Source organism: Zonotrichia albicollis, chromosome 12, assembly GCF_047830755.1.
Source record: "Zonotrichia albicollis isolate bZonAlb1 chromosome 12, bZonAlb1.hap1, whole genome shotgun sequence".
Taxonomy (NCBI): Eukaryota; Metazoa; Chordata; class Aves; order Passeriformes; family Passerellidae; genus Zonotrichia; species Zonotrichia albicollis.
The window spans coordinates 10,671,244-10,698,855 of record NC_133830.1 but is presented as its reverse complement, the minus strand read 5'-3'; the positions used below and the strand labels follow the sequence as shown (position 1 = coordinate 10,698,855).

General features: G+C 53.9%; 1 protein-coding gene across 2 annotated transcripts in view; it reads left to right on the top strand.

Annotated features, from left to right (window-relative positions):
• Window positions 1–27,612, top strand: part of PLXNA1 (plexin A1) — a 113,053-nt gene that overhangs the window by 39,434 nt on the left and 46,007 nt on the right. For both annotated transcript variants that reach the window (XM_074549783.1, XM_074549784.1), the window contains exons 4-9: window positions 9,575–9,715; window positions 11,696–11,796; window positions 12,669–12,792; window positions 14,874–15,027; window positions 15,705–15,804; window positions 24,541–24,655. In XM_074549783.1, the coding sequence (XP_074405884.1) occupies window positions 9,575–9,715; window positions 11,696–11,796; window positions 12,669–12,792; window positions 14,874–15,027; window positions 15,705–15,804; window positions 24,541–24,655 (735 nt within the window). The remainder of the gene's footprint in view (window positions 1–9,574; window positions 9,716–11,695; window positions 11,797–12,668; window positions 12,793–14,873; window positions 15,028–15,704; window positions 15,805–24,540; window positions 24,656–27,612) is intronic.

Sequence of the window (27,612 nt, the reverse complement as noted above, 5' to 3'; positions counted from 1 at the left end):
GCCTGTGCTGCCTCTTAATATTTAATGTCACTGTGCCCTGCGATATTTAGACCCTGATTGTTTATTGCTTATCAGCTCCTCCCGGGCAGCCTGGTGTGATTTGTCCATGGAGATAAAACACCAGGACAGCCCAGAGCTGCAGTAAAAAGAGGACTGATGGGCAGGAAGGGATCAAAGCTGGTGTTAAATGGGTGAAGCTGAACCCGCCGTGCCATCGGTGCTGTCCTTCTCCCTGTGTGGAGGTGAATGTGCAGTGGATTTTGTTCCTATTATAGTGCCCTTGCTGCAGGAAATGGCTTTTGGCTCTCATGCCGTGGAAATAGTGGCTGGTGCATTTATGTGGTTGGAGCTGAATGAGTGGGAGGCTGAGGTGGGGGTGCAGAAGGTGCTGGAGTCTGGTGGATGGGTAAATCCAGACATGAGCCATTGTGCCTGTGCAGGCAGCCCCACTGAAACAGGGCTTTACTGGGGCTGGATCTGTGTGTGGGGCTGCTGGGAAGGGAGGGGAGCTGACCAGGGGAGTACCCTGAAACAGATCCCCCTTTGGGATATGCCCCTCCACAGCCCCCACTCTGTGTCTCTTCCTGCCCCTGCCCCCTCTGTTTGCAAGGCCAAACCCCTGCCTAGTCCTCAGGCAGCTCCTCTCTCGCTGCTGTGCTGTTCAGGGACCAGGAAGGAAACAGCTATTTTCCTAGAGCCGAGAGGGGAGGAGGGATCCAGCTGATCTCCAGCTGTGCTGCAGCCCTGGGAGCTGATGCTTCCTCCCTGACATGTCCCTGGTGAAGGCCTGTTACCCCCTCCCTGCCTTTTTCCCTGGAAATGGGATGGTCCCCATTCCTGTTCTCAGGCAGCAAGGCTTTGAGCCCCTGGCCACTGGCAGAGACTTTGCCTGATCATTACTCCATGTCCCAGTTGGGCAGGATGGTGAGGGTGGTGGGACAAGCCTTTGCCATTCGTGTTGGGGTTGTCTTGGGCTGGTTGCATATGTGGGCAGAAGCTGAGGGAAGCTCAAGAAAGGGGGTTTATGCTACCCTGTTGAGCTGAGCAGCATCATTAAGAGGTAAATAATTTGGATTTGCAGAATAAATAGGAAATTCTAAGCTATGGAGAGGCTGGGGCTGGTGGCTCTGGGTCTGCTCTGCTCCCTGTGATGGGCTGTGTGTCAAGGAGCTCCAGTAACCCAGGGTTTGGGCTGGTCCCCATGTGATCTTTGGAGGAGCCAGTGCCTTGGCAGTGGAAGAGGTGGCTTTTGTTTTGAAAACTCAGTATTGAGCCCTTCAGGTGAGAGCTTTCTCCCCAGGGCCTTCTCTGGGAGGTTTAGGAATTAACCAGCCCCAGGCTGGTCACGTGCAGCCCGAGTCCTGTGGGAGCTGGAGGTGACACATTGCCATGGCTTCATTCATGCCTTTCATGCCTGGGGCCTGCTGGGACTCCTGGGATGCCTACAGTAATTAATGAACAGGAGGAAAAATAATCCAGTGTTTCTGTGATGTGCTCTGCCCTTCACTGCTGTCACCCAGGGCTTTATTTTTGCATGGAGAAGAACAGTGGGATGCAGAGAGGAGATCCCTGTCGCATTTTGCTTTGTGCTCTTCCTGCCCTCACCTTCCATTTTGGAAGGCTAAAATTCCTTCTCCATCTGTTACTGGGCTTTCCTACCTCCAGAGCTCCCTCCTTTCTTCCCAGGGCTTGAGAAAAAGCAGGATTGTCTTACCTGCCTGTGCTCCTCTCCCTTGCAAGGGACATTTCTTCAGTGGGATGTGCTGCAGGGGTTTCACAGGATATTTTTGCTGGAATGGGCGCAGGCACTGTGTTGCTGGAGGCACAGTTCTGGGACCCTCTGAGGCTCCCTCCCCAGGGATCTGATGTCCTGGCAGCTGCCGTGCTGCCCCAGGGACATCTGGAATTGCTGTCAGTTCTCTTTAGCCTCGGGGCAGAGCCCAGCATGCAGGGCCTGCAGGGCTGGTGGTGCTGCAGCTCTGTGCAGAGGTGAAGTTGCATCACTGTTGCTTGGCCGAGGGTCAGCAAAGATTGCCACCCTGCCAGGTCACAGCATCACATGGAGGGGTCCCCATCCCCCTTCCCTTGTGCCACTCAGCAGCTGCCAGTGCCTCCTGCCTGGTCCCTGGGAGCCCCAGGGCAGTGCCTGCCCATTGATTCGCTTGTTGGGGGCCCCCTCTGACTGCCTCAGCCCTGAGCCATGCTGATTGGGAAATAATTGCAATAATAATAGAGATATTTTGCTCCTGAGTGACTAGACAATATGCACTGGGCTCTGAGCCAAGAGGGCTTTGAAGGGCAAAGCTGAGAAATCAATGGCTCAAGGCTGCTGGAGCTGCTGTGGGGTGGCAGGGATGGGACCCAGGGCATTATTTGGGATGAAAGCAGGCAACTGCCCTAACCCATCACACATTGTAATTCCTCCTGCCCCTTCATTGTGTATTTACCATCCATCAGTCCCTCCCCGACCTGGGTTTGGCTGTGCCAAAGGTGCTTCTCCTGTGCATTACCCTGGCACTTGCTCCCTCTTTCCAGCAGTTCAGTTTTGGTACAGAGAGATGGGAAGGATTTGTTTGACATTGTCTTCATTCTGTCAGAATTGCTGGGACAGTGTGTTGGGCTGCACTTCCCATGCTGCTGATGGAGCAGTGCTGGCAGAGCTGGTCAGGAGAGGTTTTGGGAGGGTTTGCAGAGGGTGAGCATGGGGCTGGTCAGTGCTGTGCTGTGTGGGCTGCTGCTGGTGTAGCTGGCTCTGCTGAGCCCACTTAGCATGGTGGAGCACCACTTGTGTGGGTGGTTGAACAAGAGGGAAAGATGGAAATGAGTTTAAATGAAAGGAAAAGGCGGTTGAGAAGTTCTGAGGAAGGTGTTGCTCGGTTTGGGGGCCTGCTGGGCAGAGTTGCTGCCCTGCCTCCTTCTCTCTTCTCTTTCCTATGGCAAACCCCAGAGCTTCACCAGTTCCCAGTTCTGGTGCAATGAGTGTGTCTGTCCCCAGCCCACGTGGCTGAGCTCAGGATCCTGCCTGGGGATGACACATTGGCAGTAACATGAGCTTTGAAACCAGCTGGTGAACCTGTGCCACATCTGCCAGTGCTGGTGAAGTGCTGGATTTGTTGTTGAGCATTAGAGCATGGATTTAGATTAAGTGTTTCCTTGTTTTTTGCTTTACTGTACCAATATGATTGAAGCCCCAATATTCTCCAGCTCAGGGTGGTGTTTGGCCCAGGACAAAAGCCTGGCTTGTACTCATCTTAATCAAGTGAATGGGTTTCAGTGAATGGAATCAGGCAGGTTAGTGATGAGGCTGGAGCATCCCAGCCCTGTGTGAGCCATCAGTGAAACCTTCTCCTGCAGGGGAGGTGGAGAGGACAGAGCCCAGCTCTGCCAGATCCCAGCAGCTGCCTGCCTGTCTGGCAGGAGGTGTGTGTCTGATCCTGGTGCATTCCTGTGCAGGCAGCTGCTGGGATGGCAGGGAAGGGGCTGGCAGCCGGCTGGGGGGGCTGGGGGAGCCGGGGTGTCGGCTGCCAGCCTGCCCTGCATAGCTGGGATATTTCTGTGGGGCCCATCCTGTCATCAGCCCTGGGACAAGCCCTGTGAGATGCATCCCCACAGCCCTGCCCGTGGCCCTGCTGCTGGCTGTCCTTACCCTTCCTCTGGTGTCTGGCTCCTGCCCCCTGGCACAGAGCACCTATAGGGCTAGCCCTGGTGAAGGGTTAGGGCATTGTAAGGGTTAGCCCTGGTAAAGCAAGGCTGGGGCACTCCTAATGGCCATTTCCTGGTTATCTGAGCAAAGCCAGAGGCAAATCCTCACTACCCTGGACATCAAAGTTTGGTGACCTGAAATAAGTACCCTTCCCCAGAAGTACCCATGTCCCAGGGCTGTGTCCATGGGATAGATGATGCCACGGCCCTGCAGCTGCTCCTGTCCCTGCCTTTTGCTGCACCTTTCTGGGTGAAAGGAAAAAGAGAGTGTGTCTCCTTGCAGCAGCTGATCCAGAAATTTAATTTAAACCCTTTCCCTTCCTTTGGAAACTGGAGAAGGGTGTGTGTGTGTGTGGCAGCTGCTTGTCCTGGGGAAAGGCATGTGGAGGGGCAGCTGGTGTCCCTGTCCCCACATTCTCACTGCCTTGGGGTGAACCCAGGCCATGTGCTAAGAGGGGCTTTGCAGGCTGACCCCCCCAAGGCCATCCCTTTCCCCAGGAGCCCCCCTGGCTGGACATGGGATGTGCCTTTTCCTGCTGCAGGCTTGTCAGCGTGGTGTTAAGTGACACTGTGCAGCAGCTGCCACCTCTGCCCAGTGTGGCCAGGCTGCATAGGTCCTCTGTTCCCTCTGGGAGGTGGCCCCATGGCTTGCAGGGGCAGCTCTGCAGGACCCACTCCTCTCCTGGTTATATTTGGCCTATCCTCTGCCTTTTGGGGGGATGGTGCCAAAATCAAAGCAGAATGCAGGGAGGGGACATTGGCACCTGCTGATTTGGTGTGGGAGCCTGGGGCTTCCTTGGTGCCTGAGCTGTGAGCACCAGTGGCCTTGGGAGGGGAAGGTTTCACTCCTGGGGCTGCACTGCCCTCCAGCCATGACAAAGCATCTTCCTCCCCCCAGCTCAGCCATGTGCTGCAGAGCTGCTCCCTGGTGAGGTGACAGGCCAGGAGGGGACCAGGACATGGGCACAGGTAGGGCAGGGTCCTCTCTCCAGCATCCTCTCCTCACAGCCATTCTCATCGCTGCCTGTTTAATCTCTGTCCCCGGTAGAGATCGCTGGGGCTGGGGAACTCTGTGCATCCCTCAGCGCATGTTGAGAGGGAAGAGGGGAGGCTTTGAAATGCACTCCCATAAATAAGCCTTTCTCTGCCTTGCCTGTCAGTGCCGTGCGAGCCCCGTGGAACGGGAAAGGGTCCCCGTGAAAAGGCTGCCGAGTGTGTTTCAGGCTGATAAGTCCCTGCCTTTGAAGTGTGGCAGGCGGGCAGAAGCGCCCTCCTCTTGTAGCTGCTGCCAGCCGCTGCGAATTAATCACAGCCCCGCGCTGATAAGAGTACAAAGCCTGACTGAGCACTTCTCCTGCCCGGGGAGGGGGCTGGGGGAACGCTGGGGACCCAGGATGGAGCCTGGAGAGCCTGGAGCTGGGCAGATGTGAGGCTGGGCTGGGAGAGTGTATGAGAACACTGGCTGTGGGGCACTGCAGAACCTGGAGAGCCTGGAGCTGGGCAGATGTGATTGGGGTGAAAGCCTGCAGGAACACTGGCTGTGGGGCAGTGCAGAGCCCCCTCTTCCTGCTGCTGGGCTTAGGGGCGCCCCCTGTGAGATTGGGTCTCTTGGGGGCCTTCTTTTGGGCCCCCAAAAATGTGGGTTTGGTGCTGTGAGGAGCCAGTGGCCCACCCAAACACCTCCCAGACCCCGCACAGAGCTCTGCTGGCATGTGTTAAATCCAAAAGCAGTCTTGGCATGTCTGCAGCTGCCTTCCCTCTCCAGCTGTGCTTCCTCCCTCTCCACCTGGTGTCCCTGGCCCAGACTGAGCTGTAAAGCCCTGTCCTCCTCTGGACCTGCTGCCAGGGCTGGGTGGGTGCCAGGTCATGGCTGCTGCCCCGCGTTCCTCTCCTTGCCTGTCTTCCCAAAGCTGGCTCCTCTCTGCCTGGTGCTGTAAGGATATTGGGAGATGTTTCTCCTGGCAGTTGGCTGATCAGCAGTGGTTGTGGCACTGGGGAAGTGCCTCCTCACCTGGACAAGCCTGAAGGGCACCTTGCCTGGGGAAGAAGCGTGCTGCCATGGAAGGAGCTGTTTCTTAGCAAGGTAACATGCTTGTCTCCCCCAAAGCCTTGTATGGGATGGCAGCTCCTTTCTCCAGCCAAGACAAAGCCATCCCCAGGAACCATCTCTGGGTCTCTTGGGAGAGAATATGCCCAGCTGGGGTGTGAAGTGTGCAGTCACTCATTACACCAGGGTCTCTCGGGGTTGGGGTATTGCCCCCCATCCTTTCCCTCATCCTTCCTTTGACAGGGTTCTCAGCTTCTGGTGGTGCAGCTCTTAAACCCCTTTTAGAGTGAATTTATTCTGGGTGCTGGCCCCATGGGGATGGGCTCATTGTTTGAGTGGGGAGGGTGTGCACATGAGTTTCTGGCAGAGCAGCCCCTGGGCTTGCTTTGAGATGATTCACCCAAGCAGGGAGTTTATAATTTCATGCCTCTGGCCCTCCCCATGTACTAAAAAAGGCAGCAGCCCTTCAGGACCCTCACTCCTGCTGCTGTGCCTCAGTACAGCCCTGGGAGCTGGCTGCCCCTTGGGGCTCCTGCAGCTCCTGGGAGGAGGCAGCACCACTGAGCTGCTGCCTGAAGCCAGCCTGAGGCAGGCAGGAGTGAGGGCAGGAATCCTGAGCAAGAAATTAGTGTGAGTAATTATTAGTATTGGGTAATTATATCAGCGTCAGGATGAGGAGAAAGGTTAATATGTTTATTTATTTATTTATTTATGGTAAATGTCTATTCCCCTGGGTGGGAAGGCAGCCAGGGTGGGCAGGAAGGAGAGTGTTTCTGAGGGGGTCTGCTCTGATTAAACTGCATCCTCTCCCCCTTTCCCTGCTCGCAGCTACCCTGGCTGCAGGGAGGGGGAGGAAAGGGGCCCCTTCCAGTGTCTGTGAGAGATGGGAGGCTCTTTGTGTATTCCTTGTGCATTCCTTGTGCTGATCTACCATGCTATAGTCCAAAGAGCCCATCCTTGTTCTGCTGGCCAGGGTGGGTAGGTTCATGTTGGGCTAACCCTGCTGGAGAGGCCCTAATGCTGGATTTGCAGCTCTGTCTGCTCAGCAGTGGGTGCTCTGAGCAGTTGGGTCCTGCTTGGAGTGGGAGAGTCTGGGGTCTGTCTGCTCACACAGGTTGCTCATGGAAGTTGTGGGTGCCCCATCCCCAGGAGTGTTCAAGCCAGGTCGGATGGGGCTGTGAGCAATATGGTATAATGGAACCAGGGAGTTGAACAGAGGTGTTAGAGCTAGATGAACTATAGCTTCCTTCCACCCAAACATTTCTGTGATTCTATGGTCTCCTCACGCTGGAGAGGAGTGTTAGAATGCATTTTCCTACCATGAGCTAAGTCATGGTCTCCCTCTGTGCCCTGCACTTTGGCCAACCAGAAAACATCTTGATTACCAGCTCTCCCAAATTTCATTCTCCTGATTCCCAAGCACACCTACAGGTTATCCTTAACAGGGGAAGAGGTACTAGAGAGAAGGGTTCTTGTGTGTGCATGGCCCCACCAGAACATCCTGACGTGTGTCAGGCTGGGTTCCAGCCCTGTTTGACTACCGAGAGTATTTTTAGGTTCTTCCTGGAGCCTCAAATTAACTGGAAGTGCTTCATGTCTGTTGTTTTTTTAATACATCTCTTTCCCAGCACTGCATAGTGCAATAATGTAATGGGGAAATTACCCCGCTAGTTAAAAATTACTGCCAGCACCACATGCAGCCATAGATCTATTTTAGAACCAGGGGGAAACTGTATCGATTACTGTGTGCCACAACTGCAGCCCATAAAAGGATTGGAAAGGTGTGTTTGTCACCTTGCCATGGTGGGGTGGGGACATGGTGCCTTGCTGGGGAGTGGAAGGGGTAACTCTCCTCCAGAGAGCTGGCTTGGGAAGGACTTTGTAGGGGAGAAACAGAGTGCTGGGAGGGGAGCAACTTGTGAGGAGATGTGGGGAGGCAGGGTTGTGCTCTGGGGTGATGCTGGGTACCACAGGGCAAGGGACACTGCTGGGCAAGGGTGCCACGTCGCCCTGTGCTGTGGATTTCTGGGGCTTGGCCTCTTCTGGTCTGTTTGGGGTAGGAACAAACATGTCCTGGACCTGGGCAGAAGGATACCCCTGCCAGAAAGGCTTTAGCACCCCTGGGTGCCCCAGCATACAGTGGTACCAAGTGTGAGGCTGATGGGAGCAGAGTCTATGCAGGGTCTAGCGAAGGATGCTGAGAAGGATGGGGGAATACCAGGACAATTTTGGGTTTTGGTGAAGCTTTTCAGTCCTGTGGAAGGAGGCACAGGGGGTTTTTGGCTGTGCCATGAGCTCTCAAGAGTTAGCCTGGCCCTGCTAGCCCAGTTGTCACATCCCTGGGGAGAGGGCAGCCCCTTTGCTCACTGCTATGCAGGACTCATCTCTCTCTGGTTGCTCAGGGGTCTCTTTCTTAATTAAATACATTTGTTTTGTAAAACTGCCTAAAAATAATCCAGGGCTGGTGCATGCAGGAGGCTGGCAGTGAATCAAAGGCGCCGCTCTAATTAAACGGGCCCCGGTTTGTTTGTGAGCCGCATACATTTCCATGCTAATCAGCTGCACACCGGGATCCTGCTTTCCCAGCCCCTGTCCTCCTGATTGGGAGCTGTGCAAATGCTGGCAGCAATTTACTGCAGGAGCAGGCGAGGTGGCCAGGCTGCTGAAATAGGGGCACAAGGGCTGGTCATGGATGTGCTGGGCTGTGGGAGTGGGTGTGATAATCAGGGCAGGGTTGTGGGATGCATTTTTGGGGGTGAGGGTCCTTCCAAGCAGCCAATTTACCCCCCTCCTATGGGGGGATCCTGAGTCCTGCAGATGGGGATGCTGGACCAGGTCTCTGCGTCTGTGCCAGCAGCAGTGTGGAGATAATCACAGGTAGAGTTTGCTCCGTCTTGCTGGGCATGATGCTTCACTGTCTGCCACTGGGATTTTTGTAGAATGTACGGCTGATGTGGCTCCCATCCCATCCCCTGAGCATTTCTCTGGCTCTGTCCCCCTTGGGGCTGTCCCATGCCTGAATCTGGGGGTATCACGAGAAATGGCATGAGCACAAAGTGCTTCTGGCTGGTGGAGGTGCCAGTCAGGGTGTGCCAGTGGCAGAGCTGAGTTTAGCCCTGTGTGGTGTGTGCCTGCAGCTGATCACTGGGACAGCAGGAACCGGCGTGCTTCGGAAGGGCTTTAACGTAATTGTGAGCCACAAGGAGATTAAAGCCTTCACCATGCTCCTGCTCAGGGAACAAAGGCTCTCTCTGAACCTCTGTTGACCTCCAACTTCCTTGAGACCCTCTTGACTTTCCCGGTGACGAGTCCAAGTGTTTCCTGTGATGGATGGGCGGACGGGAGCGGAGCCTGTGTGCAGTGTCCCTGCCTGGCAGGGCTTGGGCTGTGTGAGCTCAGCTGCTCTCAGCACCACTGGGGCAAGGCAGGGTTTGATGCTTTGCTGCAAGCTGGGGACTCATCTGTTCCATGCTGCAGCTTGGAGGGGTTTTGGGGCTGAGCAGCAGCACATAGTGGTGTGAAATGTGAGATTCAGGGATGTGTCCTCCCTCCCTGGAGGGAGATGAATGCCATCAGCATGAATGTGGTGCAAATGCACCAGACAAATGTAGTAAAGCAAGGGAGGCATTGCAGTTTGGTTTTCTGGAAAGGGCTGGAATGCTTGCAGAGCAGCTGATACTTTGCTGTGCTGCAGGGGCTGTGGAGTCACCCCATGGGTGTGGGATGGAGGGGTGGTGTCCCTAATGGGGCACATTCTGTATCCCCCATCCTGGGGGGGCTGAGGTGTGTGAGGGATCATGCTCACCCCCCTTGCTCTCCCCACAGATCCTGGTGGATTTGCCAGCCGAGAGGAAGCACCAAGCTGTGCAGTATGAGAACGTGGTGGCCCACGAAGGCAGCTCCATTCTGCGAGACCTGGTGCTGAGCCCTGACCGCCAGCACATCTATGCCATGACTGAGAAACAGGTAAGGGGAGGGGTCAGCATCCTCTGCTCTCCTGGCTTGGCAGCCCACCCTGCAGCCCTAGCCTGCAGTCCTGAGTGCTGGGAAGCCTTTGGGCAGATCTCTGGGGGGGGCTGCCCTTTGCTTCCTGGATTGGAGCTGCCTAGGGACCCTGGGGCAGCTCCTCCCTGCAGAAACACTGTCCTGAGGCTTTAATTGTTAGCAGCAGCTGCTTGAAATTCCCATGGCCCCTGGGGACCAAGGGCTTCCTGACCCTTCCTTGCTGTGAGTGGCTGACCATAAACCTCCTCCCTCTTTTGGCTGTCCCCCCCTGAGCAAGGGTTTGGCAGGTCAGTGGGAGCTCCATGCTCCAAACAACTTTTTGTCCTCTGGAGCAGCTGCTTTTGCATGACAGAGCAGAGGGGACATAGGGCTGGTGCACCCCCAGACTGCTGGTGTGCACCCCTTGGTCCCTGGCTGTGCTTGTGCTGAGCTAACTGGAGGTGCAGACCAAATCTGGATCTGGTGCTGCCATCCTGGCACCAGATGGGCACCTAATAGGAAGTTTGGGTTGTCTTAGTGTCCCCATGACCTGTGGGAGGGCTGCTGCTGTGAGTTCATCCACCCTTGGGCTGAATTGGAGGGAGTGAAGTGGGTTCCTGTCATGGTGGTGACACTCTCTGGGTCTGGTGGGTGACACAGGGTGGCCCTGCTGGGCTGTGCTGTGCCTGTGTCTCCCAGCAGCTCTGCTCCTCTGCCCAGCCAGGGGGGTGTGTGTGTGAGTGGGACTGCAAGCAGAGCTGGGAGCCTCTCAGTCTCCTGGCCACCAGCCCGAGGGCTTGGGAGGGGAAAGGACGATGGAGCAGGAATGTAGGTTTGTCTAGACAGTCCTGAGGGGACAGCAGAGTTCTTCTCCCCCTCCTCCCAGTGGCTGTTTCTGGTTTCTGCTGTGCTGCAGGAAACATGCAGCTTTCCAGGTGGGGCAGAACCTGCATTTGGGCTCCCCCATGCAGCTGTCCTGGGCTGTATTTCCATCCTTGGCTGTTTCTGTCCCAGAGCTTGCTCAGCTGAGCTTCCCCTCTGTTGGAGAAGTGGATGCCAAGGGGGCAGTTGCACTGACCTGGACTGGGGATCTCCTCCAGGGACCACCACAATTTCTGGGACCTGACACTTGTCTGTGTAGGGGGGTACCCTGTGTCACCACCTGCCTAAAGCAATGCCAGAGACAAACAAATGGGGACAGTACAGGTGTCCTCACCACTCTGGGGGGACTGGTTGGCAAATGAATCCCAGCCCTGCAGACATCATGCTGGGCTTGTGCTCTGCTGTGCTGTTTGGAGGGAGAACACCCCAGGTTTAGCCTTCAGTAGAGAAGTTTGCAAATTTTAATTAATGAGTGAGTGCTACCCCATGGGAGCAGTAGGGAAACTGAGGCACAAGCATGGCAGGCATGGGCAGCTGCTTGGTGCTGCAGATTCCTTTGGCAGGCAAGCAGGAACCCCCTTCCTGCACCCCCTCCCTGTCCTCCCTCTTCTCCTCCCCTCTCCTTAATAAAGCCCACTCTCTTCCCTGGTACGCTGGGTGTTATCAGAGTGCTGGTGGAAAGTAATTAAATGAACAGTTGTAACAGAGCTCGAAGGGCTTGGAGAAAGAGGGGATTTTAATCAAATCTGGAGGAGCAATTAATAAAGGATTGGTAACCCTTTCAGAGCAGGGCTGCAGCAGCCATGGGGTGCCTGGCTGGCACTGGGAGCCCACGTGGAGCTGAGTTGGCCCAGCCCCCTCTCAAATACTGTTAAGGGGCAGCAATGAAAGGAACTTTTTTGGAGTAAAAGTCTCTCTGGGGTGGGATGTGCTGCCTGGGCATGGGAGAGGAGTGGGTGGTGGTGAGGGTGGTGGGTGATGCCTTCCCACTAACAGGCCAGGGTGAGCCTGGCTCTGTCTCTGCCATGTCAAGGTGGGCAGAGCAGCCTGAGCCCCTTCACTCGTGCCTGCTCCCCACAGGTGACGCGTGTGCCGGTGGAGAGCTGTGAGCAGTACGAGAGCTGTGAGCTGTGCCTGGGCTCCCGGGACCCCCACTGCGGCTGGTGTGTCCTGCACAACATGTGAGTACAGCAGGATTGTCCCTGCAGCTCTGCCAGTCACCTACAGCTGACAAAATGTGTCCATCCCCACTGCTGGTCTCCTTAGAGGCATCCCTCCAGGACTTTGGCTCCAAAATGCTGAGAGATGGAATGGTCCAAGGGGTCAGTCATCCCCTCCTGTGGTGCCCAGGCTGTGCATGGGCCTGCACATCCTGCCCGTGGACTCCTGGTTTAGCATTCTTGTGCCAATAAAAAAACTGAATATAAAATACTCCTGAAGTCTCAGGGGAGAGCAGAGCTCTGGTATGGGCCTCAGTCATCCGAGGTCCTTACTTGGCCATCATTTCCATGCCAAAGTGTTAAAAATAGGTTAAAAACTGTTGTAAAATAGTTGAGAGATCATTAAGCATGTACTGTTAGTTTGGTTATTATATTGTAAAAGGGGTTAAAAGTGTAGTTATAAGAAATATGGTACTCAATGTACCATAACACACCTCAGTAAAGTGCAGCACCCCCCAAGTGTAACAAGCCAGCCTGGACAGAACTGTAATGGGCCAATCAAGCACCTTAAACCTTCATGCAAATGAAGGATCCAAAAAGAAACCAATCCAAAGGGACAAAAGACAGGATAAAAAGGGGCTTCTGACCCACTGAATGTGTGCCTATCCATCTGAGGCATCGGGGACTGAAAAGAAGCCCCAGCACCGGCGCTGCAGCATCCTCGACGGGAATGCTCCTGCTCGGCCCGCGGGCCCCCGTGCTTTAGGCCTTTCTTTTTCTTATCATAAATGCTGAAATCACTCTAGTACCGGGGGCTTGCCGTGGTGCCAGCCCAAGGCCCTGCAGGAGCCCGGGGGATTCTCCTTCTCACCGTGGCGCTTTCCTCCCCGCAGCTGCTCCCGCAAGGACCGGTGCGAGCGGGCGGACGAGCCACAGCGCTTCGCCTCGGAGCTGCAGCAGTGCGTGCAGCTCACCGTGCAGCCCAGGAACATCTCCGTCACCATGTCCGAGGTCCCGGTAAGGCACCTCTGCTCCCTCAGCCTCCTCCCTGCCACCTCCTGACCCTCTGCAGGCAATTAAAAATAACTGATGACAGTACGGTGAATGGGGAAAAAGGGGAAGAGAGGTCTGAGGCAAAGCAGAGCAAAGTGCAAGACACTGATGAGGGCAGATTGTTGGCTCCATATTGATGGGGATAGTAAAGCAGGTGATGATTATTCAGAAATGACATAACTGAGCAATAAATATTTCTCCATAATAAAGCATGACCATCAGAAATGCTGTTCATAGGCCAGTGATCTAGCTCCAGTTCAATAGGCTGTCTCTGACTCCAGCCTGCAGTAGATATTTTGGGATGAGACTTTGATGCTCAACTTGCTGCTCTCTCTCTGTGCAGGCAGAAAGGATGAGGCACTTCCCTGAAGTATTTTTCAGGCCATTAGCACCGTGAAGAGAAAAAGAAACAGCATATACTAGTAATAAACTGCAAGGTCTAGATATCTGGCACTCAGGAATCCTAAAGAAGTTGGCCAAGGAGTTCTGTGGCCTGAGGATGTATGTGTAATACTATCACTTTGTAATGAATAACTGAATGTTGAGAAAAGCCCCAGAACAGAAAAGGTGCTCATTTTTTCTCTCAGGACCAAATAGTCAGAGACTGTTTTGTTTTACTTCCGAATTAGAAGAAGAAAAAGAGCAGGTTCAGAATACACCTGATAATGATTTAAGGATGGGAATATAATGTATGCCAGTCAACGTGGGTTTGTGTCTGACAAACCCCATTTTGCTCTTTGGTGAATTTATGACTTGAATTAGAAGAGGGACTGTGGGGATGTGATGTCTTTAGGCTCCTACAAGGTTTTTGACTTGGTACAACACAACCTTCTTATTAAAAATTAGCATTATACAATATTGATAAAGCACGTGTTAAGTGGATTAAGAACTGGCTCCGTGACAGATCTCAAAAAGTTCTCATCAGAGGGGAATTGTCACTGGATGGAAAGAATTTGGAAAGCACTTGTGCAGGGGTAAATGTTCTTTGGTAATGTGGAGATAAATGTGATATGGCTGCAGATGGGACCTGCTGGGGTGCAGGAACTGGGGGATGGTGTGGGTGAAGTTCCTTCAGAGCAGTTGGGTTTGAGTGGGGCTGTTTAGCAGAGAAACTGGGATTTGGTATTGCCCAATAAAGTTAACCATGGATGGAGGTTCACCTGATGTCCTGGAAAGTGCTGCTGGGGCTGAGCCCTCACTGCGGACTCTTGATGCTCCTGGAATGGAGCCAGGAGCTGGGCAGTGTTCTCACTCCTGGGGTAATTATCAATTATCTCCATACTGATGGCAGGATGCTGCACAGAGGTCTGGGGTGGATGACATGGAGATACTCTGTTTGGGCTGGAGCGCAGCTTTCAAAGGGAGGGACTGAAAAACTCCCGTAAACATCATGTAAATGAGTTGAAGGCTGGAGAAAATGCCTTGCAGTGAGAGACTTCCAGAGCTCAATCTGCTTAGCTTATCAAAAAGAAGATTAAGAGGTGACTTGATTACAGAGTATAAGTGCCTTTACAAGGAGCAAATATCAGGGACTAAAGGGCTTTTTAATCTATCAAGGAAAAGCATAACAAGAACTAATGGCTGGAAGCTGTGAAAAATTCAAATTAGAAATAAGGCAAGCGTTTTGTCAAGTGAGAACTGCTGACCCTGGGGATGACTTTGTGAAGGAAGAGGTGGATTCTTCCCCTCCTCGCCTCTGCTGGAGTGGGTGCCTTTCTGTGCAACATACTTCAGCCCCAATGCTGTTCTTGTTCTCTCTAAAGAGCTGAGGCATAGTGGCTTGTGGTGTGTCAAGGGTAGAGGACAGAGGCTGTGAGTCATTCCAGCTCTTAACCCATTTAAACCTGTGCTCCTTCCTTGAGCAGGGAGGGGCATGGATGGGGCTCCCTTTCAAAAGCCCAGAGCAGGTCTCCTCACCATGTGTGGGTGGCAGAGGAGGGATTGCACCCCCTGCTCTTTTCTGTTGGCTAGACTTACACATAGCAGACACAGAGGAGCTCATTTTCCTAGTTCTCTGTGTTGATGCTCTTGCCTCTCCTCCCTAGCTGGTCCTGCAGGCCTGGAACGTCCCAGACCTGTCAGCAGGAGTGAACTGCTCCTTTGAAGACTTCACCGAGTCCGAGAGCCGCATTGAGGATGGGAAGATCTACTGCAGCTCTCCCTCTGCCAAGGATGTCATCCCCATCACCAGGGGCCGCGGTGAGCTTGTGCCCCCAGCGTGCAAGGAAGCTCGAGACAGATGTCCCATGTGTTACCCCTCAGGCAGAGGTGGAGGAGGACAATCCTCCTGGGACAGTGATCCCACTGTCAGGATCTGAACCCCACTTAGGTTCTTGGGATATAGGAGGAGAAGGAATTGCTGCTCATGGGGGGCTGGTTCCTTCTCCTCCAAGCCGTGGGCACAGCTGCTTGGATGCACCCCATTGCAGTGGGCTTGGAGCTAGATAATCCTTAAGGTGCCTTCCAACCCAATCCACTTGGTGATTTTACTTGCTGACCCCTCCTGGTCACCCTGGCCCTATTTCCATCTGTGAACCATTCCTGGGTAGATGTGTCCATGGGGCCTAATACATTCTCCTGACACCAAAACTACCAAACACTCCTTCAGCACACCCAGTATAACCTAAGGCCCCAGTCTCCCTGCCAGCAGGTTGTGTTTAGCTCTAGGGGCTCAGAGCTCCACTTGGCCCCTTAGGTGTCTGAATGGGGGTGGATGAATACTCTTTTTTTTTATTGCTACACTTGGAGGATTTTGTTAATTAACTGGAGTGAGTGGTGATGCCCATCTCCCTCCCGCCCATCACAAGCCTTGCACTGGATGCTGGGCCATGCACTGTGTACTTTCTGATGTCTTTTTATGCCTGGGTCTCTTGCAGGGGACAAGCGAGTGGTGAAGCTCTACCTGAAATCCAAGGAGACGGGGAAGAAATTTGCCTCTGTGGATTTTGTTTTCTACAACTGCAGCGTCCATCAGTCGTAAGTGGCCTGGACTTTGTGGGAGGGCTCCATGAACAGATTGGTGGGATGGTGTGAGACTGGGAGAGAGAGTTCTCTGCTTTGTGGGTGCTGATGTTGCAAGAGGAAAGGGCAGTTGAATACAGTGGTGCTTACAGTGAGAAACCTCCTCCTTTTGCCTGTGCAGACTGGGACAGTGACCAGAGCACCCACAGTTGGTTTGGGTGTGTGGGAACATGTAGCGTCAGGACAGAACCTCATGTAAAAACAGGGCTTTGGTTTGGCAAAACTTTGGAAGAAAAAAACGAGTTTACTGCACTGCAGACTGTAGAAATCAATCCATGTGACTGAAAACGCCAAGTGTCTTATTATTCCTGGAAACAGTTAATAGGAGTGACTTGGCAGTGCAAGAGGAGAAGCCTGTACTTTCCTGCCACGGTACCTGCTTCCCAGGCTTGCTGGAGAGGGAGCTGGAAAGTTACAGCAACATGGGATGGAACATGCCACATGTCCTGGGGCGTTTACTCAAGAATTTCCTAACTGGAAGTAATTGTGAATTTGCTTTCTTGTCAGGCTGCTGTGAAATCTACTCCTGTAAGGGTTTCTAGACAGCTTGAGATATGCGTTTGATAAAATAGAGGAGGTGTGGGTTATTGATGTGCTGTCTAAGCAAGGTGTCTAAAGTCTCAAACCACAGCTCCTGCTGAGAAGCTGCAGACAGTGCTCTTGAGCAGTGGGGGATGGCTGTGCTGTGCTGTAGGACTGTCAGAGCTCATGCTGGGGTGTGTTTGGGCAAAGAATTTGGAGCTCAAGAATGCAAGAGATTTCATTTCCCTGCCAGAAGCCTGCCATGGATGGTGGAACTCTGGCTAATCAGTAATTATAGACAAGCAAATGCCAAGTGATCTCTTTTGGATGTCTTTTTGCAAAGTGTTGAGCCTGGCTTGGGGCTCTGCTGAAGTTCACACCTCCAAATCCTGTTCAGAGTTTCCACTTTGATCAGGGAGGAGCAGGTGAGCTGCAGGTGCCCTGGCTGGGGACCCACCCACAGTGAGCTCCAGGAGGGATGTGTCAGAGGAGAGCCCTGCAAGGTTTCTGCCTCACAGGGATCCCTTCCCTCCTGCTCTTTGCACAGGGAACAGGGCTCCTCCTGGGAGTGCTGTGCCGGTGAGGGAGGAGAGACTTTGCAAACTTGACTTTCTGTCTCACCTTGACTCTGAGATGAGCTTTGTCTCCCTTCACATCCTGTGGTTTCAATAACATTAGCTCAGCTTTGGCTCGGGCTGGCTGCATGTCAGTATTTTGCAAATCAAAAAGCAGATATGACTTTTATTTTTGTAAATGAAAGAAAGATGACTTTTAAGTACAAATGGCATCAGATTTGGTCCAATCAGTGGTCCGGTGGGAAGAGGTGATGAGGGAATTGGCATTTTATTTTATGTGCCTGACACAGGAAGGGAAAAAACCCCTTACCCCCCCTGAAACAAACCTACAACAAAGAGCCTGACTGATTTATTACTGCGTTGATGTTTAATTTTGGATGCATTATTTAAAAAGGCTAATTATGGATGCATTAATATTTATGGCTCCAGTTGAAGCTGATAGAAAAGTCCATGTTCTAAGCTGCTGAACATTATTATTTTTTTGACATCAAGAGTTTTAGGGTTTGGAGGTAGTTTTAACTATGTGACCTGCAGTCGAATCGTAGCCAAAGAGCATGACAGTACCTCCTGGGATGATGCAATACTTTTAAATACCATTTGCAGACAGGCTTCTTTAATGGATCTCTCTGGAGTTAATAGCCTTTCAGATCCAGGTTTCATATTTTGTGCAGGAAAATCTATACGTCAGCCTGATAAATTCTGTATTAGGAACAATGTGCTTTTCCACGAGGCTAATGTTTTTCCTGTGGAGATCTCTGATCACTGTGTGGTGTTTTCTTTTTATATTTGGATGGCTTTCCTTAGGTTGGAAGGCAGAGTTCTGCATGTCAAATCATTTCTCAGCTGAGGACAAAGTGTTGGAGTGAGATTTTTCAGGTGGTTGTGGAGGGATGAGAGGTTAGTGAGGCAGCTCTTTGCTGAATTCAGCTGGGGTAGCTCCAGGGGAAGCCAATGCAGCTCCTCCATGCTCACCAGGGAGAGTCTGACCCTTCTTATTTTCAACAGACATCTGGAAAGGCATCAGCAAAATGTGGGCTGTGGGGCTGGTCCTGCTGCTGTGTGAGCATCCTGGCTCTCTTATTTCCCACCACCTTGGCAGGTCTTCTTCCTGTGCATTTTCAAGGGCTGCTGGAGCCTGCCTGGTCAAGGGAGGGGTTGCAGAAGGGAAGATGCATCTGGTCACTTCTACAGGAGAGTACAGAGGGGGTTGGTTGGCTGTGATGTTCTGAGCAGAGGGGGTGCCTTCCAGGTAGAGCTCCAAAGCTGTCCCATCTGTTAATGCAGGGCTTTATGCCTGTGTGATGGAACTGTTCCCATCACAGACCAGCATCAGTGGCTCCTGGGATACTTTGTGCAGGGTCCCTGGGAGCCCTGGTCTGGAATTTGCATCCTCTCTGGGGCTTCATTCCTTTCCAGGAGTTACCTGGGAAGCTTCTGGAAGTCCCAGCTGTATGTACTCAGGGCTCCTGAGGGGCTCTGGCATGTGTTTTCAGGCAGTGGTGTCTTTTGGGCATCCTGTTCCTAAAGGTTTGGGCATTGGGCAGGGGATGCTTCTGCCTGAGCTGTGGGATTGAACAGGGGAGTGGAAACCAAGGGTTTGATGCAGGGAAGTGGGGCCCTTGCAAAGGGGGATGTGGGTGGCTGAGGGACTAGAGGGGGAGCAGGGCTGTCCACAGGCTTGTCTGCAGCTCCTGGGGACAGGCCCTGGCTCCTGCACTGGAGGATGAGCTGGAAACCCCCCTGGCAGGGCTGGGTGGGTTCCTGTGGGGTTTCCCATGGGACACTGATCAAGTGCAGCATTTGAAGGCACTCAGCACCTTTGATCCTGCAGTGAATCACCGAGGCCGGCGCGTGCACAGGCAGATGTTGAGGCCGTCTTTGTCAGAGTTAAACGCCTTCTTCAAAGTGTTTGTGGGGAAATGAGTCCCCTTTTAAGATAAAGATGTAACACCAGGCTCCCTGCCTGCCTCTGGCAGAGCTTGCTGGTGAGGTGGGGGAGTAGGGAATCCTCGCAGAGAGCCGGGGAGCAATTCCAGGGAATAACAAGATGTATTTATTTCTTCCTGCTGTTTCCATGTTTCCTTGCTGGATTTCTCCTCTGGAAACTCTGTTTCATAAATCCTGTTGTGGTTTGGCTTTTTGGAGTGTGTGGCTGTGGGAAGGGAGCTGGCAAATGGAGTGGGATGGGGAAGAAGATGAGAGCCTTTGGTGCTTCCTTCAGTTCTGTGGGCAGGTTTTGCAGAGCTGCTGGTTTTTCAAGCACCAACGTGCTCAGCTCATCACCAGCATGTCCTGCCACTGCAACGTGGAAGCAAAAATCCAGGTGTGGCACAGGGAAAGGGGGAAAATCATATCAGCAAGTCTGATTCCAAGAGGGAATCCAAGCATCCTGGAAACTTGTCTCCAGTCCAGGAGGTGGCCATGATGCTACCCAGCCTTGTGGTTGTGCCTCAGTGTAGTCACAGCTGTGACACCCATATCCCATCAGCTGCAGGATGCTGAATTTCTCTGGTGCTAGGGCAAGGGCAGACATGCCAAATGGCTCAAACTCCTCCAGGCTGGAGAGATGTGACTCTGCTGTGTCTCTATTCCACAGGTCAGGCTTTCCCTGTAAGCCTCCATTAAGTAAATGGGATTTTAATGCATGTCCCAAGGGCTGGGAGCAGCAGGGTTGTGCTGGTAAGGCAGGGCTGGGCTGTTCTGGTGGCCAAGGCATCCTTGGGCTCCTCTCTGGGCTCCTCTCTGCAGCCTTTCTTTCTGCCCACACATGGAGTGGCTGCTTCTCTGTTGGCCCATTGCTGCTTGTTCCCAGATGCTTACAGATGCTTTCTTTTCAGAGGCATGGACAGATGGCTGCAAGCAGTTGAGTGAGTGTATCTGAGTTTTTGTGGCTGAGTGGTGTGGTGGTAACAGATCCCTGTGTGTTCCTGAGCTGGGGCAGGTGGAAAATCCTGTAGGAAGGCCCCAGAGACAGCTCAGGATAACCTGGTTTACATCAATTATGTTGTGAATGAGGAGGGCTGGTACAGCCTGGTCTTAGGCTTCAGTAAGGGGAGGCAGCTGAGTGTCTTTCAAGAGAATTCTCTTAAAACCCAGGGCATGATTCTGCATCCTCCAGTGTGATGGTGGATGGCCTGGACCACCCTGTGAGTAAGGACCTTGGCAAAAGCTGCCAGGGGTGGAAAAGAATTGGGTTGGTGTGAAAGGAAGGGTAGAAATGGATTGAGATGAGCAGGGATGGAGGGGGGTCAGAGCTGACTCCCCCTCCATGCCTTTCCTGGCACCAGGGAGGAATCTGCCTGTGGGTTTGTGTAGGGCTGGGGGAACACTGAGCCCCTGCTTCCACTGCTCCTCAGGACTTCCCCTTCTCCCTAGGGTGGAGAGATGGATCTAAAGCCCAAAGCACTGAGTTCAGCCCCTGAGCCCTGACAGCTGCTGCTCCAGATGCAGGCTGTGCTGGAGCTGAGTATTCACTGAGGATGCATCCTCCTGCCAAGAGGAGATCTGAGGAACAGTCAGGGGGCTCGCAGGCGGCTGTGCTGTGCCTGTACAGATGCTGTTTTCATCAACACTGTGTTTATCATTTCCCTTCTTAATGGACCTCCCCTGCTCTGCTCTTGGTGCCATTCAACTTCCCCCTGTTCCTCCTCCCTGCCCTTCACTCCATGTCCTTCCTTCCTTCAGGGACATGCTGTGCCATGGAAATAGCCTTGGTGTGTGTGCCTGCAGAGCTCACACCTCCTGTCCTGCTCCTGTTTGCTGTTCAGCCTTATCTCACTCCTCTGGATGCTGCTTTTGTTTTGTGCCCCTGCTGTTCAGTGTGATGAGGAGCCCTGGGCTCCTCTGGGCACATGACATGGTGGCATGCCTGGGGCTGGCAGTGCAGCAAGGAGAGTGAGTGAGGAGTATGGATCCAGCACTGCTGGCTCTCCACACTTCCCATCAGCTACAGCTTTGCTTTGGGTCATGTGTGGAGACAGCTGGAACTCTCCATGGTCACTGAAGGTGCCTGCACACTCAGGGGGGAGTCAGTCCCTGAAGCTACCCCTGGGTCTGGGCTCATCCTGCAGTGATGCTTTTGGCTCTGTACCCACCCTGCTCTTTGCTGTCCTTCTGCCCTGTCTGCAACTCTGCTTCTCTGCAGCCCTTTCCCTAGCATGGCATTACCAAGTTTGGGATCATTGTGGAGGTGGAGGGGACTGTTTGACCCAGATGTGGGATGAGATGTGGGCAAGTGTGGGGGCTGTGGAGAAGCTCTGGCTTTGACCCTGGGGCACTCAAAGTTGGGCAGAGCTGCTTTGCTGCCTGCAAGGATGCCTGCCCTGCCTGGGGGAGGTTTCAGGCCAGAAGTGAGCCTGGGATTGTTTTGGGGTGGTGCCCTGGGCACAGAGTGACCCTGAAATGATGCTCTGAGGCTGGTGCCATGCTCTCTCAGGAGGTCACCAGGAGGCAAGGAAGGCACTGCCAATGGGCCTAACCCCCTTTCCCTGCCTTGCCTGGGCTTCATCTCCCTGAGGCCTGGCAGGGCTGGGGAGGAGGCAGATGGGGAACAAGCGGTGGGTCCCCATCAGTGCTGCACCCCCACCCTCGGTGCCTCACTGGGCTCCTTGCTCTGCTGGCACGCTCTGGGGAGGCGGAACACTTCAACACATGAAGGAGAGCCTCCCTCTAATTACCAGGAGTGATGAAAGCCTCTTAGGCAAGAAGTGATGAGGGAAGAGTGCCTGACCGTGGGAAGGAGAGAGACGGCGCAGATGGCACCGTGCTGCCAGCAGCCTGTGCCCGTGCCAGGAGCACAGCATGGCACAGGGACACCTGGGCAGCCCAGCCCTGCTGCCCAGCCTGACCCACAGCCAGGCATCCCTGCCTCTGCTCCTCTCCTGGCCCTGCAGGGTGCTGTGGTGGTCAGACAGCCGTGCTGAGGCCAGCAGGACAGAGGCAGGCTGTGAGCGGGGTTTCTCCGTGTCACTGGCACCCAGTGCTGACTTACTCACCACTCTGCCCTGGACCTGCTCTAAATGCAGCAGAAGTGCTGCAGAGCAAGGCGTGTGTGTGGGGGGGAGTGCTCTCACAGTGGTATTTGGTGTCCTTATGGCAGAAGGGAGAGTGTGGAAGCCATCCCTGAGGATGGGGCGTTAGGAATGGCTCAGTTGAGTCAGAAGCAACTGGGAGGGCCAAATTAGGAAGGGGGAACCATGCAACTCAGTGTGTATGTGGAGGATAACCTGAGATCCTTTCACAAGGGGAGACCAGCTTGGATCTGCAATAATTAAATGGCAAAGGAGATCCTCAGGTGAGGAAGGTCTTGAAATAGTCAAGATTTGGCTTTGACCCTGAAAAAATGCAAGTGGAGCTGCAGCTGTTGGGGCTGGGGTGCCCAGGGCAGGGCTGCATCAGGAACTCACCCAGCTGCTTTGAGATGCCTTGTGAGGTGGTAGAAAAGACTGGAGAGCTTGAAGGACCTGGTGACTGGAAAATCTCTTCTTTGGAGGTTGGTGGGGGCGATTCATGGGAGGTTGTGCTGCAGCTTGATGGTTGGCTTGTGGCTGCTTGTGCTTCTCTCTTATGTGACCTCTCTGGGACTGAGCCATTCCCATGAGGATTAATCTGTATGTTCCCTGTCCTGCCCCTCCACATCCTGGATTTATCTGCCCACTGCTCCTGCCTGAGCCCTCAGCAGGAGGGCAGGACTGTCCTTTGCCTTTGTTTGTGTTCCCTATTTCCCCCACCCTCTGCACCTCCCTCCATCAAAGCAGCCAGAGATAGGAGGCTGGGGCTCTGCTTTTAAGTTGAATCTCTGCAGCTGAAATAAAATTGCATATATTTGCATAAGGAGCATCTCAATTAGCATATTTGTGGGTAAAGCTAAAAGGGCTGTTCATTTGGAAGTGAAAATGTGAGCGAAACATGGAAATGACTTCCAGCCCCCTTTGCAAGCAGCTTAATTAAATATTTCCTTAGTGTGTATGCACGGATTTGGGAAGCTCTTGCTGTATATGTAATGGTGTGTGAAACCCCAGGGCAGGCAGGGGGACCTGCTCCTGCAAAGCCTTGGGTGTGCCTTTGCACCCTGGGCTGCCCTCCCCCTGTGGCCCCCTCGGGTCCCCACACCTCCAGAGTGACAATTCTGCTGGAGGGTGAGGGATCTGGCGTGCCAGGCTCTGCCACCAAGGATATCTTCTCCAGGAGGATTGTCTTTCTGCTGCCTCACAGGGTGATGCTGTGTTTTCCTGTCGTTTCCCAGGGGTTGAGGCAGAGAGGTAGCTGTGATTAGGAGGAGGATTGGGCTGGGCAGGGCTGCCTGCCTCCTGCCAGAGCTGTGTTCAGGGAAAGAGCCTGTCTTTGTTTAAATATAATTGCTTTGGGCCTGATCCTTTTGATGCTCGGATCAGTGAGGAGCAGGTATGAGCCTTCTAGGGTGAAAACTAGTGCTGCTGCTTTTCTCTTTTCTTCTTTTTTTTTTCTTTTTTTTTTTTTTTAAAGCCAGGCTGATTATTTTTACTGCCTTTTAGCCTATGCCTCAGCAGCTCTCCCATCTCCTCCTCTGAGAGAGCAGCTTGGGCTGCACAGACATGCCTGGTGCAGACCCACCCTGTGCAGGCTCGTGTACTAAATGCGGGACCTGTCTGCTCTGCCCCCAAAAACAGCATGGCAGGGAGGGCTCAACCCCTTCCCTCCTCACAGGGGGGAACCCCTAAAAGCCTCCCTCCAGCTGTGGGATGCAAACAGGGATATCTGGGAGGGGATTGAGGTGCCACGCCTGTGAATGGCTGCGGGACTCTGTGTGTCCTCTCCTGCTTTGGGGAGAGCCATCATGTCCCTGGGGCTGGTTTTGTTGCTAAGAAGGATGGAAGGCAGAGTGTGGGGGCTCCTGGCATCCTTGGGTCCTGAACACACCCCCAGAAAATATGGGGAGAGGGGAGCAGGAGTGATCCCTGTGCACAAAGAGCCCTGAGAGGAGGCTGGGGGGGTGATGGAAGTGTCTGGGGCTGAGGAGGGACGGAAGGCACAGGCACAGCGCAGGCGTGGCTGGGGAGGGCTGAGGGGGCTGAGGGAGGGGGTCACACACAACCTATTGTGAGTGCCTGAAAGGCCCTACAGTCCTGAAATGTTAATCTGACCCAACCTTTCGCCAGTTATAATTTTCCTCTCAATGAGCATGCATTAATCTGGCCCTTTCTCCCCTGTTCCCCCGTGGTGCAGAGCCCTTGTTCTGCTGCCTCTTGCTAAAATCGCCTTTCAGTGAACCCAAATAAAGCTCCCAAAGTCTGGAGCTCAGCCCCTGCTGCACTGGGGTGGTCAGGGTCAGCTTGCCAAGAGGAAGAGGGAACGTGGCCTCTTCAGCTGGGACACAAATCCTGCAGTGCCTGAAGGGTCATATCCCCCCTCCCTGCCATGGGCAAAGCCTGGGGGCTCAGTTTGTGCAGGATTCTCCCTCCCAGTGCTTGCCCAGTGCCCCAAGGATAAGGGATCCTTTCCACCCCCAGGTACAGGATCACCTGGGGATGCTGTCCTGCTGAAGCATCCCAAGAGGTGTCCCTGTGCACTCTGCCTTGGTGCTGCCCTAACAGTGCCCATTCCTGTCCCTCTGCAGGTGCCTGTCCTGTGTGAACGGCTCCTTCCCCTGCCACTGGTGCAAGTACCGCCACATCTGCACCCACAACGCTGCCGACTGCTCCTTCCTGGAGGGCCGTGTCAAGCTCTCTGAGGTGAGTGTGAAACTGCTCCCCTCACCTGTTCTGGTCCTGGCAGGGTCCCCTGCCCTCTGGGGAAGGGGTTAAAGAAGGCAAACTCCTTCAGAAACCATTCCCACTGCCTCTCTGGGATGCTGGGACTACCTGAGGAGCAGTGAGGGAGAAAAGGGAAATGCTGGTGGAAGTATGTGCTTGCTGGTGGGGAGAGGCAGCTTGGGAAGTCGGCTGAAGCCCGGAGCACTTTAGGCTGAATGAAAGGAAAAACAAAGGCAGAGATGCTAAAGCATTTTCCTTTGATGTTTGTGAAGGGAGCAAGCTCGAACTGTCATTGCAGAACAACTTGTTTTTGGAGAGGGGAAGGTTGAAATCTGTAAAACAAACTGTTTTGCTGCACCTCACGCCTTCTGCATCTCAGCTGCTCTGTTAAGGAACATGTTCTTTTGTGGGGGCTCATCCTGTGCAGCATCCGTGCCACCCACTGGGGATAGCTGCCATCAGCAGGGTGTGTGCAGGACATCCTGCTGTCCCCAGCCTGTGGTGGCTCCTTGGCTTGGGTATGGAGGGCTGGCAAGCCACTGCTGGCTCTACAGTAAATGCTGATTTGGATGCTGGAGGGAGAGTTATGGGAAGGAAACTGTCCCTGTTCTGGAAGGGGGCTCCATTTAACTTATCTGGGTTTCCCACTGACTGTACATGGCCCCAGTGAGAAGGGTCCTGCTGCTTCCAGGGGAAAGCTGGGAAAAGCTGTTTTCTCCTAGCTTGTGCTGTGAAGAAATGCAGTGACCAAAGTGCCTATCTCAGGCATCCCCAAAGCCTGCTCCTGAGCTCACACTCCAGCCAGCCAGCCCTGGCATTGCTGCTGCAAATGCAGCACGTGGTGTCCAGAGCTCTGGAACACAGCGGTTTTCATCTGCCCATTCCCACCATGGGATCTGCCCCTCTCCTGCCAGGTGAACCCCAGAGCCTCTGGCTGTTCCCCACAGTGGGGGTGCCCTTGGGATGTGTGCAGCTCTCCACAGGCTGCCTGCTCAGGAGCTTGTGTCACTGCCCAGTGGGAGCAGGCTGTCCCCCAGCAGACCTTTTGGCCACCCTGGGAAATGGACCAGTGCCTGCTTTGAGGTTTGGACGCCCTGGCTCAGCCTGTTTGCACATTGGTGTGGCCTCAGCAGTTCCCAGCAGGGATGGTGAGGCACCCTCAGAGCAGCTGCAGCTGTGGGCTCTGTGACCAGGCTGGGATGAGACATCCTGTCCCCATCCCTGGCCATCCTGGTCCCCAGCAGGGTGGTGTGGTGGGTGGGGGGGCTCAGTGCCAGCCCCATAGGCACCACCAGACAAGTTAATGGTAGGCATCCAGCCCCATCCTCTCTCAGGAAGTTTATTTTAAGCAGGATTTGGTCTGTCTGTGTTGGCTGGAGTGTGGTGGGCACTGGTCAGGAAATGCAGGGACAGAGGGTAACTGTCTCTGCTCCTTCCCATGGGTGGTTCACCACAATTTCCTGGGTAGGAAAGTGGTTGTTTTGTAGGAAAACAGAGTGATCCATGGCACTCTGACCTGGGCATGCCAGGAATGCTTGTCTGGATTTCTGGGGGTGGCAGGGCTGGAATGGGCAAGGGTAGGAGCCACCACTCACATAAATGTGCCTGGAAATGGTGACAGCAGGCAGGATGTCCCTGTCCCCTGGCTGTGGTAGCTTTAAAGCCTGAACTCTGGAGATTGCCCTCCTCTGTGGCTTTGCTGGGGGTATGCAGGGCTGGGGAAGAGCTGATGAAGCTGCACAGGCTGCTGGTCATTTCTCATCTTAGAAGGCTGCTCTTGTGAGACAGCCCCTGCTGAGGCAGAGCTGCTGTGGAGGGTGAAAGGCTCCTGGGCTGTGGGGAACAGGTGAGTTGGTTCAGATTAGGGAGGTTCAGCTTGTGTTTGTTCTTCACTCCCCATCACTGGGAATGGCTGAGGACTTTGTGAAGGAGCCTCAAAGCTGAGGTCAGGCCCAGTCCCAGACTGCCTTCATCCTCTCTCTGCTGATGCACAGCTCCTCTGGAGCTGGGAGCTGCCAGAGAAACCCAAATGGCAGCATTTGCAGTGTGATTCTAAAGCTCTCACCTCTCCAGACAAACCTGGACATCCAAGTCATGTTCTCATCCAGCTAGAAAAATTGTTTTAATGGAGAAAATCTGATGTGTGATGTTTGGGAGTTTGTGTGAGCTGGGGCCTTGCCTTTCTGCTTATCCCATGCCTTCATAGCTGCCCCCTCGTGGGGCCTGGGGCTCTGCTGGCAGGGGCTGTTTTTGGCAGGACACAGAGCTCTGTGGGCTGTGCAGAGTGTTCCCAAGGGATGCAAGCCCTGGGCAGTGCCAGACCGAGTTGTGTCAGCAGTTGGACTTGCTCATAGGGGAAATGAGTTGTCCTTGTACCCCCACCCCTCCGGGCACCCTGGGCGCCCACCAGCACCAGGTGCTTCCTGTTTGGGCACAGCCTGACATTTTTGCTGGATGAGACACTTCTGCTGGCAGATGTGAAGCCTGTGACATCATGGGGGGATTGGGCTCAAACTGGGAATGAGCAGAATGAGCCCCCCCTGCGTGTGTGGGGAGAGGGACACCCGTGCCTGCTGTGCTCCCTGGGCATGCCTGCACACAGCCATGGTGAGCCCAGCCTGGGGGCATGGACTTACCCACCACCCCAGCTGGGCTGTGGCAATAATTACTGAAAAAGGAGAAAGGAGTGTTGGAGAGTGAGGCAGGAGTTAATACCTGCCAAGTGTGAGTGTGCCCCATGGGGAAGGCTCGTGCCACCCATGGGGTTCCCCTGCAGTGTGGGGGAGATCAGGCAGGCAGGGGCTGCTTTCTCTGACAGCACTGCCAAGCTGGGAACTGGTGGGGGAAAACCACAGTGGAGTCATGGGGACACTCCATGGAAATGGCAGCAGGCATGAGTGTCCCCACTGTGAGCTGAGCTGGTTCTGGAAGTGGGG